The sequence below is a fragment of the Falco cherrug genome, chromosome 7 (assembly GCF_023634085.1).
Source record: "Falco cherrug isolate bFalChe1 chromosome 7, bFalChe1.pri, whole genome shotgun sequence".
Lineage (NCBI taxonomy): Eukaryota > Metazoa > Chordata > Aves > Falconiformes > Falconidae > Falco > Falco cherrug.
The window spans coordinates 18,056,876-18,069,631 of NC_073703.1; the positions used below are offsets into that span (position 1 = coordinate 18,056,876).

General features: G+C 39.1%; 1 protein-coding gene across 1 annotated transcript in view; it reads right to left on the reverse strand.

The window, feature by feature from the left end:
• The window catches only part of PRTG (protogenin), a 91,794-nt gene that overhangs the window by 31,730 nt on the left and 47,308 nt on the right, over positions 1–12,756 (reverse strand). Inside the window, 1 exon segment of the mRNA XM_055717353.1 lies at positions 11,646–11,834. Coding sequence (XP_055573328.1) covers positions 11,646–11,834 — 189 coding nt within the window.

Below are 12,756 nucleotides of genomic sequence, written 5' to 3' on the forward strand. Positions count from 1 at the left end.
ACACACGCCAGGCAGGAAGCTTCAACTGCCTTGCGTGGGGGCACACAGGACAACGCAGGCTCTGGGGTACCACTGGGGAGACTCCTCCCGGCATCAGCAAGGAGGAAGATGACCCTTCAGAGGCAGATCTCCCAACAGGGAGGCTCAGGGGAAAGAGGAAGGTGTAGGCACTGCTGGGCCAGCCAGAGTGTCCTGGACTCGTGCCTGCACTCCGAATCATGCTAAGCAATTCGCATTTCTGTCCTACAGCTTGACTGCGCTCTGGTGCTTTTCTGCAGCTGCTTTACCGGGTTATGGGAAGCATGGCCTGGCTCTCATTTCTGAAGGAGAGACATGGTTATCACTGCACATATGACAGGGCTCTTCCAACCACAGCCCATGCACACCTGCCTGCTCTGCTTGGACAACATACAAAGACTTAATACATCCAAGCCACCCCATGAATAAAGTTTTCCAGCACAAATAACTGGTAAGGAGTGCTATAGCTATGGGTCTTCCAAGGCAAGGGGTTATTACTGAGGCAACAAGGACTGATGGGAAACTAAGAGAAATTGGATAAAGGCAGGTAAGAAGCAGTAAGGTGGCAGCCAAAATACACAAGAAGAGGAAAAAAGGATAGGTTAGGCCAACATTAATAATTATCATGAATATAAAAATTAATACCAAGAACTGATATACTAAGAGGTATGCTTCTGATGGAGAAGTGTTGTACTAGACTAAGACAAAAAGGATCAGGAAGCCAGAAGATATCCTATTTTTCTCCCAACAGCTTCTATATACACATGTAAATACAGACACACAGACACAGAGCTAGGCAACAGGCTGTGAGCACATCCCTCCCCACGCCGTAAACATACAACGGAGAAAGCGAGGAACTGATGGGTAAATGAACATAAGGCACAGCAGTGCAACACCTATCCATCTGCCTCTCTTCCCCCACGTACACCATCCTACCCTACTGCTTCCAAGCATCTCCAGTTCAATTGCTTCAAAAAAAGCCCTGGGACCACATTTTCAAGATATATTTGCATATAATATTTTACGTCTCCTTTGTCTGACTATAGAAATGTGTCAGTTGCACAAGAGACAAGCATGCACAACTGGACGCATGCACACAACAGGCAGAAAACTCAAGTCTCTAAATGATCTACCAAACAAGATAACGTATTTCCCTGTCCCAGCTTCTACAAACATGTGCAGTAAAAAGCATTTTTGTTTTGTAATGACAACCAGCTTGACACAGGGTAAAATATTCAGCTACAATAATGGTCAAAATACTGTGAAAGTGAATATAAATGCTGAAATACACTTTTTACGCAGAACATTTCTATGCAACTTTTTTCCCAGGTGCAAAAAAACAGGGTTGGAAGAGAAGTTTCACAGCAAGGGCTGCTTCTTCCAACACAATGTTGTTTTTTCCCTGCTTCCTACATGCTCTCCCTTCATTTGCCACAAAAGTGTGACTCCAGTCAGCCTGAAGAAAAAACAACAGAAAAAATTAGCTTCTCCACAGTTGTATCTTTTCCCAAAATAGAAAAATGCTTGTTGGCAATAATGCCTTCATGGCAAATACATAACCAGGGTGTTACTCAAGGCAGGAAAGCTACCAGAAGACATACCAGCTTAGCTTTAGGACTGCATTTACTTATCACTAACACTGAATTTGCAAAGAGCCCCTGCTATTAGCTTTCCCATACAACTATCACAAGTGGTAACATGACCCCAAAAAAGTTAACGGAAAAAAAACCTCAGGAAAAATTAAGTTAACATTTTGATCACAACATCCGGATTGTTGTTTAACAAAGGAAGAAAATAATAATTACAAAAAAACACGGGAAAAAAAATTAAGAAATGTAACTAGCCCTGTACAGCAAATGTTTTCTTCTGTCCACTCTGAAGTCTCTTTCATGTGCTAATGGTGGCATTTTTTTAAACTCTTCCCCTTTGACTTATTCAGACCTTTAAGGACCTCACACATCTAATGGTTCCTCACATTCACCAAGAACAATCAAGAGAGGTCTGGGGGTTGACATGCAGTATGATTAATGGACAATGTTGATTTAATTTCCTATAACAGGAGTTTTCTCTAAGCTTTCTCCAAGGAGCAGTTTCTTTGCAATCCAAGACTTAAGTATTTTACTAATGAAGCCCAATAAATAGCAAATTAAATAATGCTGTCTCCCAGAGACAAATCCTCTCATTTGGGGGGGGGGGGGGGGGGGGGGCGAGAAGAAGAAGAAAAAAAGAACCACCGTATTTAAAGTTCTGTTTAAATTTAAAAAGGGTTGTAGAGCAAGAATGCACATAGTTGTTGGGGGTTTATTTTGTTTGGTTTGGTTTATTTTGTTGTTTTGTTTAAGAAATTTGAGCAATTATCTGGTCATTCCTGCCGTTGTTAACTGCTTGCTTTTTTTTCTCTTTTAACAGGGGAACAACACTTAACTTTCCACTTCCGAGAAAATCAGTCTTTATTTATTGGTCACTTTTACATTGTATACTATTACATATTCATTGTAATACTTAGAAATATTTCAAAAGCAACTTTGAGGGTTATTATTTTAAATAATTTACAACTTTGTTGATGTAAGGAGTGATCAATATGTCCTTTTCATGAAGCAAATTTTAACCTTCAGCTCCAGCAAACGAACAATGAAACACTATTTGCATACATCCTAACTGTTACTCAATCAACATGACACAATTTCCCAACTGAATTCCCACACAGGCTTAGCTTTAAATGGTGGAATTTCTACCCTGAGAACACAGAGCAGCAGACAGCATTTCCTGCAAGATTCTAATCGCTTTCCCACCATGGAAAATTCTACCTTTAAATACTTTGAAGACAACACATTTTGCTTCACTATAGGCTGGCAAGTTACCTTGCCGGAGTGCAAAAAATTTCCCAATTTCCCCCTCCTATTTCCAAGGCTTTGCAGCACCCTTGATTCCAGTTCTTAGAGTTGTGACACAATTACTCTGATATCCTGAGGAAAAATAACTGCATCCAACTCAGTTACGGGGACAGCTGATAAACAGACTCTCAAAACAAAGCAACAAACCTCCAAGCTACTGTAGTGGGCACATGGAACAATCTCTCCTTTTGCCTTAGTCAAGCCTGCATCTCTACATTTTTACCTTTAAAATTGCTACAAGGCATTGCCCCATGAAATAATGAAGCTTCCCTTATCCTGACAGCTCCCCCCATCTCTTTAGAGAGTGAGGCTTAACTGGTCTTAGCACTCAGTTTTGTTTTTTGAAGTACAGTACGTTCAATCTTTATTCTGCACTTGGGTATCTCCTCCCTCACCACGTCCTTCCCCTTCAAAGAGCCACTAGCTTGGGGAGTAAAAATGAATTAGTGCAAAAGTCAAGGCATGTTTAAATGAGGATGTCAGGCCTATTTTCCCAGATAAATGGGTTCAAACTGGAACAGTTCAGAGAGCGTGTTCAAGGAGTTACATAAAAATACATTAGGCAATCCTGCTGACACACAATCTACCTGTTTCTGAAAGATCTTAACTGTCTGAAAGCAAGAATGCATCTCTCTGACCCAAGATTAAGTGCTTACCATGTAGACAAATTAATACTTTTCCATGAGCTTTAGAGCCATTTCATGACTCTGCAGTTAATTCAAAAAAAAACTTAAGAGATTTCACATAGTAATTGTCATATGTAACATTTTAATCAACACCAAATCCAGTTATGCTGCTAACACAGATGTTAGCGATTTCAGTATTCCAGCGCCTACTGAAGTTGATTACTGGCTAAATCAGTAACCTATTGAGAGGCTTGATGATATAGTTTAAAATTGACAAATGCATTAAACAATAATTACAGATTTCCTTTACAAATGAACTGTATGAAAATAACATTTACTTTCAGACACCAAAAACATGGGCAGAAGTAACTGTGATGTGGTTTAAAAAAAAAAAATTGATAAATCCAATTTCTTTAATAGAGGCAAACTTAAATGCTGTCAGAACACACGACAAAGTGATTTTTTTTTTATAAGAACAAAAATTAAAGTGAAAATATGTAATTATGATACAAATCTGCAACACTGCACAGTGCAAGAGAAATAACAGCCGAATGACACAGGAAGGTAGGCACTACATTTTTACAGATGGGCACTTGAACTGCATAATAAGCACGGAGCATTAGTGCTGAGTTAACTGGCCTCTCCTCAGAACCAGCTGATATTTATCTGGGATTCCCACTCAGTCCTGCGTAAGAGGGCTTAAATAAAGCTGAACCAAAGACACACTTGTAATGAATGCCATGCCAATAAGCTCCAACAAAGGGCCACACACTTAAAACACTAGTTTCAGTTTTGCTTGGTAAGAATTTGATTTTACAATCTGAGGGAATTAATTTTTCCTTTCAACAGAGCAGTGTAGCGTTTTTCTTCCATAAGGGAGACATGAACAAAGCGGGTGCGTCCACAGCTCAGTTTGGCTGGTCACCTCATGCCAGTGTATTTGGGCTGTGCAACCTCCTGCTATTCCCCACTCGCTTGTCCCGGTACACATCAAGCTGCACATGGACCAGCAAGTATAAAATCAGAAATGGTGCACAAGGCTGACGTTGGATTCCTTCCCTACCTCTGCCAGCCAACGTAGTTCTTGCACAAGCAAGAACAGTAAACCTGACTCTAAAAGGAGCTCTCTGCTACAAACTACCTAGAGAAATTACTGCTCTGAATTACATCTGAAATTACATCTGAAACCAAACATGATGTGACAGTTTGTAAATTCCAACAACAAAACAGAACCAAAATCAGTTTGATCTCTATTTACACTTACAGCCTGTAAAATGCAATATGGTTCCTTATAAAAAAGAGGTAAAAGCTTATCAAAGCAGCACTTGCTTTGATATTTTGCAGGTAAAAAAAAGTTACAGTGTAATAAAGCCCCCTCCCTTCTCTATTTTAATCAATAAGGGGTTTCTCCTCCTCCCTTTCTAAACCCTGAAAGGGAAAAAACCCCAAGATACGCAGATATGCCACGTCTGCGTTCAGAAGACAGGCTCATTTACAGTGGTGACAGGTCTGCCTTTCATGAATATGAAGTAAGGAATGTGTATCTGTTTATTGACATGTATTAGAAGTGCACTATCATACCACGACTGGGCAAGAGCTTGGGTTTGGCAGTACAAATATACACAGACTGCCATGCCTGTGCAGAAGAAAGAGGTCACAGTTAGCCGAGGAAGAGGGTGCTTTTAAACATGCCCAGTCTACTTCTAGGGCTTTTGGGTTTAGTACTGTGCAATACGACCAATTCCTCCTCCCCTCTCCCAGCAAATCCCTTATGTTTTAGCTGATAAGTAGTAGTAGCAAGCCTGTTACACACAATCAGGAGAATTGACAGATAAGAGGTTTAGTTTAAGGGTATAATCAGCGTGAGTAAACATTAGACTGACCCAGCTGTAAACAGTGGAAATAAATGATAATATTTGTCCTGGTCACCTACTGAGCTATTAGACACTTTTCACTATGTAATCATGTAAATATAATGGCTACAGTATATACAGCATACAGTGCGATCATCTGGTTTTCCAAGCAAGAAAACTGAGCTTTTAGTTGATCTTTATTAAGAGCTAAAATAATTTCTGTTTTGTTTTGGGTTTTTTCTTAAACAGAGCTGTAGTTTGTTCAAATCGACACTTCATTAACTGTGAATGTCTGACCTGATATAAAATACATCAAGCAGAAATAAAGTATATCTGTTATACTAGATTATATTTTATTGCATGCCATTTGAGAACAGTTAGCTATGAAATGAAAAAAAATTTGAATGTTGAGGGAGTAAGACCTGTGTTTCTTTCACATCATTTAATGAAATTGTAGGAATGCCTGGCTCCTTGAATTTGTATGGGAATCCCAAACTAAGTTTCCATGGTAACTCATAACGAAAAAGCAGTACCAATTCCCACATACACGATTTTGGATATCCCAGAATTTTCAGATACATGTATGCGAGACTACATTTTGACACCAACAAAAGCTAGGATAAAACTGAAATGACAGCCCTAGCTCTCAGAAAGAACTACATTAACACATGTCATGCTCTTACAGTATTTCTTCTCTGTATTACAGCATTTGCAGTTCTTAATGAGAAAGATGTCATCAAAGCTGTCAAAGATGTCATTAATTTTTTAAAATTTACATTTTTCTAGCACATCTACTTACAATATGGTGCAAACGAAACCACTATGTCATATCTGACCATCACACCAACTGCTTTACAAAACTTTGTAAGTACTTTTACAGAATTATTAGAAGTGACACTTGGGAGACATGCATCAGGCAGTTTAATTGGAGAAATCCTTTGCAGTGACTCTTCTTACACACCTTTATTCAATTTCTATAGACTGCAGAATCACCTTGTCAGCTTTGCTGCCCTGGACTGAAGCTTAGCTATAATCACGGTTTTAACGTACTATAAATAGATCCAAGGGAAATTAAACAACTGAAGGCCAAGTCTCTAGGGGAATGCTAAGTGTAGTAGGTAGGTAGCTAATTCTTCACCACAAGTCCCCTTTTCAGAGGAGAGTGCCATGCAGGGTCACAAAATGTGTCTTTGTGTTATTTAGACTTTGACAAATTCTCCACTTGGAAAAAAATGTGTCCAACTCAAGGAGGGCAGAGAATTTTTCCCTTATTTCTCCTCTCTACAACTGGAAAAAAGTAGGACACAGAAGAGCTTTCAGGCAGGGAAGTTTTTCTGATTAAGACCAAATTTTTTGGAGTAAATTGCACAAATGAGTCTGACAGAATCTCATTATTTTTCCAGAACTAGACTGAGGCAGGGGAAAATGCCACCAGGGAATGTAAACTGGAGTATCAGGAGTAGCAGCAAGGGGTTGCAATGCCCTTCACGGCAAAGAGCTTAGATGACTCCAGACAGCATAGAAGCAGCCTCCCAGAGCGAGCCTGCAGTCTCTCCAAGCCTCAGGGGAACCACCAACCTATTTTATTTTATTTTATTAAAAAAAAAAAAAAAAAAGTAGATCCACGCCATTTCATGGCCATCAATCACTTCCCTGCAGCCTGCAGGCGCCCCAAGCCCCGGGGAGCCAGCAGTGCTCCTGGGGGCTCCAGCACCCAGCGCAGGATGCTCCACTCCTGGGGAGGGGCCTTGGGCAGGGAAAGGCCCAGGTATGTGGGCTCCCACACTCAAGGCCACGTTTTCCCCAAAGCTAACAGACCAGTTTTTCCATCCCCTAAGGTGTCTGCCTGAAAACGGTTATTTACTGCGATATCATCTTGTAGGCAACAAACAAAAGAGCACCGAAGAGGCCCCCATCTCTGCCACAAGCTGCTTGTCTCAGGGTTTCGTGTGCATTTAGTTATTAGCCTTGTCACCAAAGTGCAACTTTCTGGAATCCACACTGTAACTACCATCACTCAAGCTGGTACAGCTCCCAGACAGCGATACGCAAGAATGAGCTAGCAGAGTGAATTCTTGCTTTCCTCCCTCCCTCCAAGTGTAGAAGGCATTAACAGCACATGAACATGCTGCATTCCCCCATCACCAGTGGCACCTACTTAATTAATTACTACATGACACTAACTGAAAAATACAAAAAAAAGTTCAGAGGGAGACTTCTAGGCAGCTTGAAGAACAGTGTTCTTGCGTTACAGCATCAGAACTGATCTTGCTTTCTTGAGTTTGTTAACCAAGAATTTGATTTTATTCTCCCTAGACGTAGATTCCAGGATGAGATTCCTAGGAGTATGACAACCTAATTATGAAGATTTCCTGGCTCCAATAAACCAGGTAAGCTTAAAATGGGTTCTTCTGAGTCACTGCCCTTCTTGTACAGGCTCTACTTTCCTACCAGTCATATGGCTGCCAACACAGTGAGCCGTGAGCCGAGGCAAACAGTCCCCCTAGCACAGTACTGAGTACCAGCAACACTGAGGCAGAGATGCATATGCACATGCTTAAAATACTCTGAAAAAAATCATTTGAAGACACGTAAAGGGGAAGATGAGCTTCTCTGGACACTCTCTTTAACTTCCAAGCTTTGCCAATCCGTCCTCTGTTGCACAGCGAGAAGGTTCCCAAACAAACACTTCCACCACCAGAACTCACTTCAGCTTCTGAACACATATATTCTGAAATATTACAGAAACAGAACCTGTACCGGCAGACTCATCAGGTCTCACAATGAAAGACTTTCTGTCAGAGAAAGCTTTCTAGAGCAGGAGGAAGCAAAGGAGGAATTAAAAATACAGGCAAAAATGCATGGTATGCACCCAAGGGTCTGCTCCTGTAGCAAATTCAAGTAATAATGGAATTTTACACTAGACTAGGAAATGGCCTGCTATTGAAAAATAAATGCCAAGACCTTTAACACAAACAAATGTCTATGTGAAACTGTGGATATTTATTTTGACAATGGCAGCCCTGACTCTGATCAGATCATTTAATTCTATTTACATGGTGACTAGCATGCTAAATAATCCAGTTTAAAAATACACAGAAGTAACTGCGCAGACCTACACTGGAGTAAGAGAGGTCAGTTCTCAAAAAAACAAGGTAGCAAGCAACAAAAGATTAAAACGTACATCATATATTCATATTGCTGTATTTAATGTTCCATCATGGTAACTTATTTTACACTAGCATTGCTGATTCTGCTCTACCTATCATACTTGTCCCTCCCTAAAGAGCCCTGTAGACACATGCAAATAATTTACAGTACTTATATCAATGCTATCAAAAATCAATGTAATCAACAGTGTTTATAATATCAATGCTAATGTACCCTTTGATTAGAGAATATTATGAATTCTGATTTTGTGATGCGCTTCAATTGCCAAGGAATAAGTGAACAATCTTCTTTAAATCCACAGATTTTACACAATCAGCAGTTGTACCAACACCTGCAGGAAGTTCCATGAAGAGATGTATTGACAGGCTCCAAATGTCACTAGAAGTCTATCTGCAGTTTATTAACTTTGCAAGAGAACAGGGAACAGTAAAGCAGCCTTAGGTCATGACGAACTAAGACACGAAGAGGCAGTGTTTGGAAGCCACATAACTCTGTGGCAACAGATAATGCATGAGAAACTACTCCATCTTTGCCACTGGGAAGCACCTAATACTATTACCATATTCTTCCAAACCAGGAAGAACCTTTTCTTTTGATATTATCCATCATATATGAAACCAAAAATCTTAACACACCGCTTTCCCCTTCAGGTTTCTCACTTGCAGTATTCTACTAATTCCTGTAGCTCATAATGAAGACATTTATTTTAAAGAGGCTGTCAATAAATCAGTAGTTTAGTGTCCTCAGGAGAGGCAGATGGATGACAGAACATTAGTCCTCAAAGCCTCTGTCCAGTTCATGAAGATTCAGTTTACCGTAGTCGTGGAACTTACAGCAGCAGCTTGCCTTGTTTTATCTCAAATTCTACCAGGTAGGACCACTTCCTAATAAGTAATAGTTTAAATTTGAAATGCATAAATAAAATAACCTGGTCCAAATGATTTAGGTTGTTCAAAAGAAATAAAATTTAGGAAAAAAGCAAAAATGGAAATCAGTCCCTTCTTAATACATGGATGTTGCTGAAGTCTTTGTGGGTTTATATACTGCATATAATTTCCTATGCTATATATATTTCTCCACAATATTCTCTGCTACATTCTCCACAAGTGCAGCTGCCACAGGCAAAAAAAGGTTGGTTGTATACAATTTTTGAAGAAATAATTTAGTGTACATAAGTATTCTAAACAGACAGCTTCTCAATGGGCAAAGACAGGTACTGTCACTATGAGAAGTCTGTGTGAACTTCCCAAGCTTCAACATATGTAATCATCTCAGCAGTGGAAAATCATGACCTAATCAAATTTCCCGTGCCAACTCAGTCTTTTGTAGCTGTAGCAATGAACACCTTTTTCTGTAAATGCCACAAAGCAAACCAAAATATGAAACCACCAAAGAAACTTACACAGGAAGACTTCCCGTATTTGATATGTACCTCAAATAAATCAACACATCCCATTAAAAATATTTTTTAAAAAAAGATGACTTCTACTGAAGTTATTTGAAAAAATACTCTTCAGTGGATCTAACCTACAGCAGCATAAATTACTCATATGTGAAAAATATAAATTATGGTCATCAAATCATATGGGATGTATCATGTTTTGGTCATCATATTTAGATACTTAGAATCATGGTAAGGAATAAACACTCAAGACATCACATACACCACGCCTGAATGGTTAACTCAAGCACATGAAATCTTCCATGCCCACACTTCTTGTAATTCAGTTAACTGTGACCATGTGAAAGCTGTCATTTCCCAAACTTAACTTTGCTTTTGTTTTCTTTTGAAAAACTAGTAAAAACACACAGAGACTATACATTCTAAGCTAATTCTGTAAAATAATATTTAATCTGAGGAGTATTAGTGTACTGAGAAAATCCATATGATGTGGATCACACAGTTAATAAGTTTGCATGTGTCTGAAATTACTGCTTTGTAACTGCATAATGAGAAGACCAAAAAAAAAAGCATTTATGTCCTAGGGCACACAGACACCACATCCTTTCAACCCACTGCTCTTTTGTCTCCCAGCTCTGTTAAACAGTCAGCTGCTGCCAGATGCTCTAGCTAGAAATGGTCACAGATGGTCAGTTGTCCAGTTAACAGACAAGACTGCTCTCCTCAAATCTCCCCTAAAATAGTATCTCAACTGTATACAGCAGATGAGAATATCTGAGCATGGTCAAGAGGCCATCTGACCTAGTTAAGCCTGCAGGTCAATTTTGATAATTTAGTCAAAATTAATTCTCCACACTGCCCCTAAGTAAACCATCTCAGCACACTTCAAACACTGTGTCAAGTCCTATATCACTTCTTCTGATTACATTATAGATCACATCTTTTTATGAAATAAATTCTCAGTTATGTATGTAAACAGAAGCACCTTCTACCTAGGGATGATACCAACACATCTGTGCTAATACACATTGCAAGAATTACAGGAGGACACAGAGTCAGGTAATCAATGGAAAGAATACAATGGGACGCAGCAAGCTCTGCACCTAATCCTTGTGCTCAGTCCTGCAAATATTTGCCAGTGCTCCTTAAAAATACTAAGAGGATAGTAACACACACAAGCACTACTTGCTAGTATGGTGAGCAAGCAGTGCTTGTTGTGCAGTATAGCTGTTACAAAGGCTACAAATAACAGAAATGGGCGAGAAATGCCAGAGAAATATCTCTGGTATTTTGTATTAATCTTCCACTATTACTAGATCAGGCATAAATACATAAAAACTGGGGAAAAAAAAGTGTATTAAACTGAATATTAAAAAGACATGTAATTTACTATCAGTGTTTACTAACTCTAAGTTCAGTATCTTGTGATAAATAGCTGGGTGTCCTTCTTCCAACTTACACAAGATTTACAAGATCTGGTTATCTAAGTGTTGTGCAACAGATATTTTGGAAGAGGATTATTCCATCAGCAGCACAACTCCAGCTTGCAAAGCTTATGGCTGGGAAAATGGATGGCCAACCCTAATGTTGTTGCCTTACAGGTCTAATGATTTAAGCAGTCTAAGATGGCCTCTGACTTTTCTGTCTTCCAGAAGAGTTAAGAAATATTTTATATACTCACCTAAACCACTGACAGTATACTCAAGATCACTGGCATCCAGCAGAATTGGTCCATTCTCCTGCTGGCCTTCTTCTTTGTAATACAGCTTGTACCCTTGAATAGCTGCAGTGTCCTCAGAGTCCTGCTGCCACTGTACTGTAATGGTTGTACAGTTCATCGGCTCCAAACGCAGCTCAGGAGACTTTGGTGCTGGTTTTAGAGAAATACATGTAATACTCTTATATTCTAGAAACAACTGATGTTCATGCAAAAATTTGGGTGCCCATCAGTCCAAAGTTCACTCAAGAGTGATTCTAGCACATATGCATTACTCACGCAAAGCTAATCTAGCAACTTGATTTAGGATAAATCAGAATTTTTTAATTCTGCATCTTAATTAATTAACTAACGGTAGTGATTTTCAAAGAGAAACGAAAACACTTCAAAGATAGTTATAAAATTACCTGCTGTTTTAAAGTGAGCCAAAACAAATATGATTAACAATAAAAGCACACTTCACCAAGTGCTAATAATTCACTATAGTAGTCAAAACTCAATAAAATCCAAAGTGGATGGATGTGGACTACAGCTAAGAAATGTAGTTACAAATTCAAACCTACATGTTATTCAAGCTATTCATGCGAAGTTGCATGCTCTTCTCCATGACATTACTAAATAATAATGTAATCCCAAGGCTGATTATAAGAACCTAAACGAGACTTCAAATACCAAGTCAACTGGCACATTCAAAGCAAACATGCATTTTGTTTGTAATACAGACATACATGCATCAACTCAGATTCTTTAAGCACCTGTACACACTGCTAATGTGTAATGTCCTAGTTTGCAGAAAGGTGTTTTACACTGAACAACAATAGGGTTTAGGGCTGTTAGACTATTTTTTAAATTCAAATTATATAGAACAGAAGAAAACTGTGTTACCATTGGAAAAGAGTCTACAAGCTAAAACATTTGAGCAGCTCACAAACACAAATTAAAGTTTCCTGCCACCATGTCAAATTATGTGAACATCAACATGTGGAAACAATCAAAGATTGACACCAAAACAACGTATCACCTTTTCCTTCTCCTGTCACATATAAGGTCTTTCATAAGACAGATTAGTTCCTCT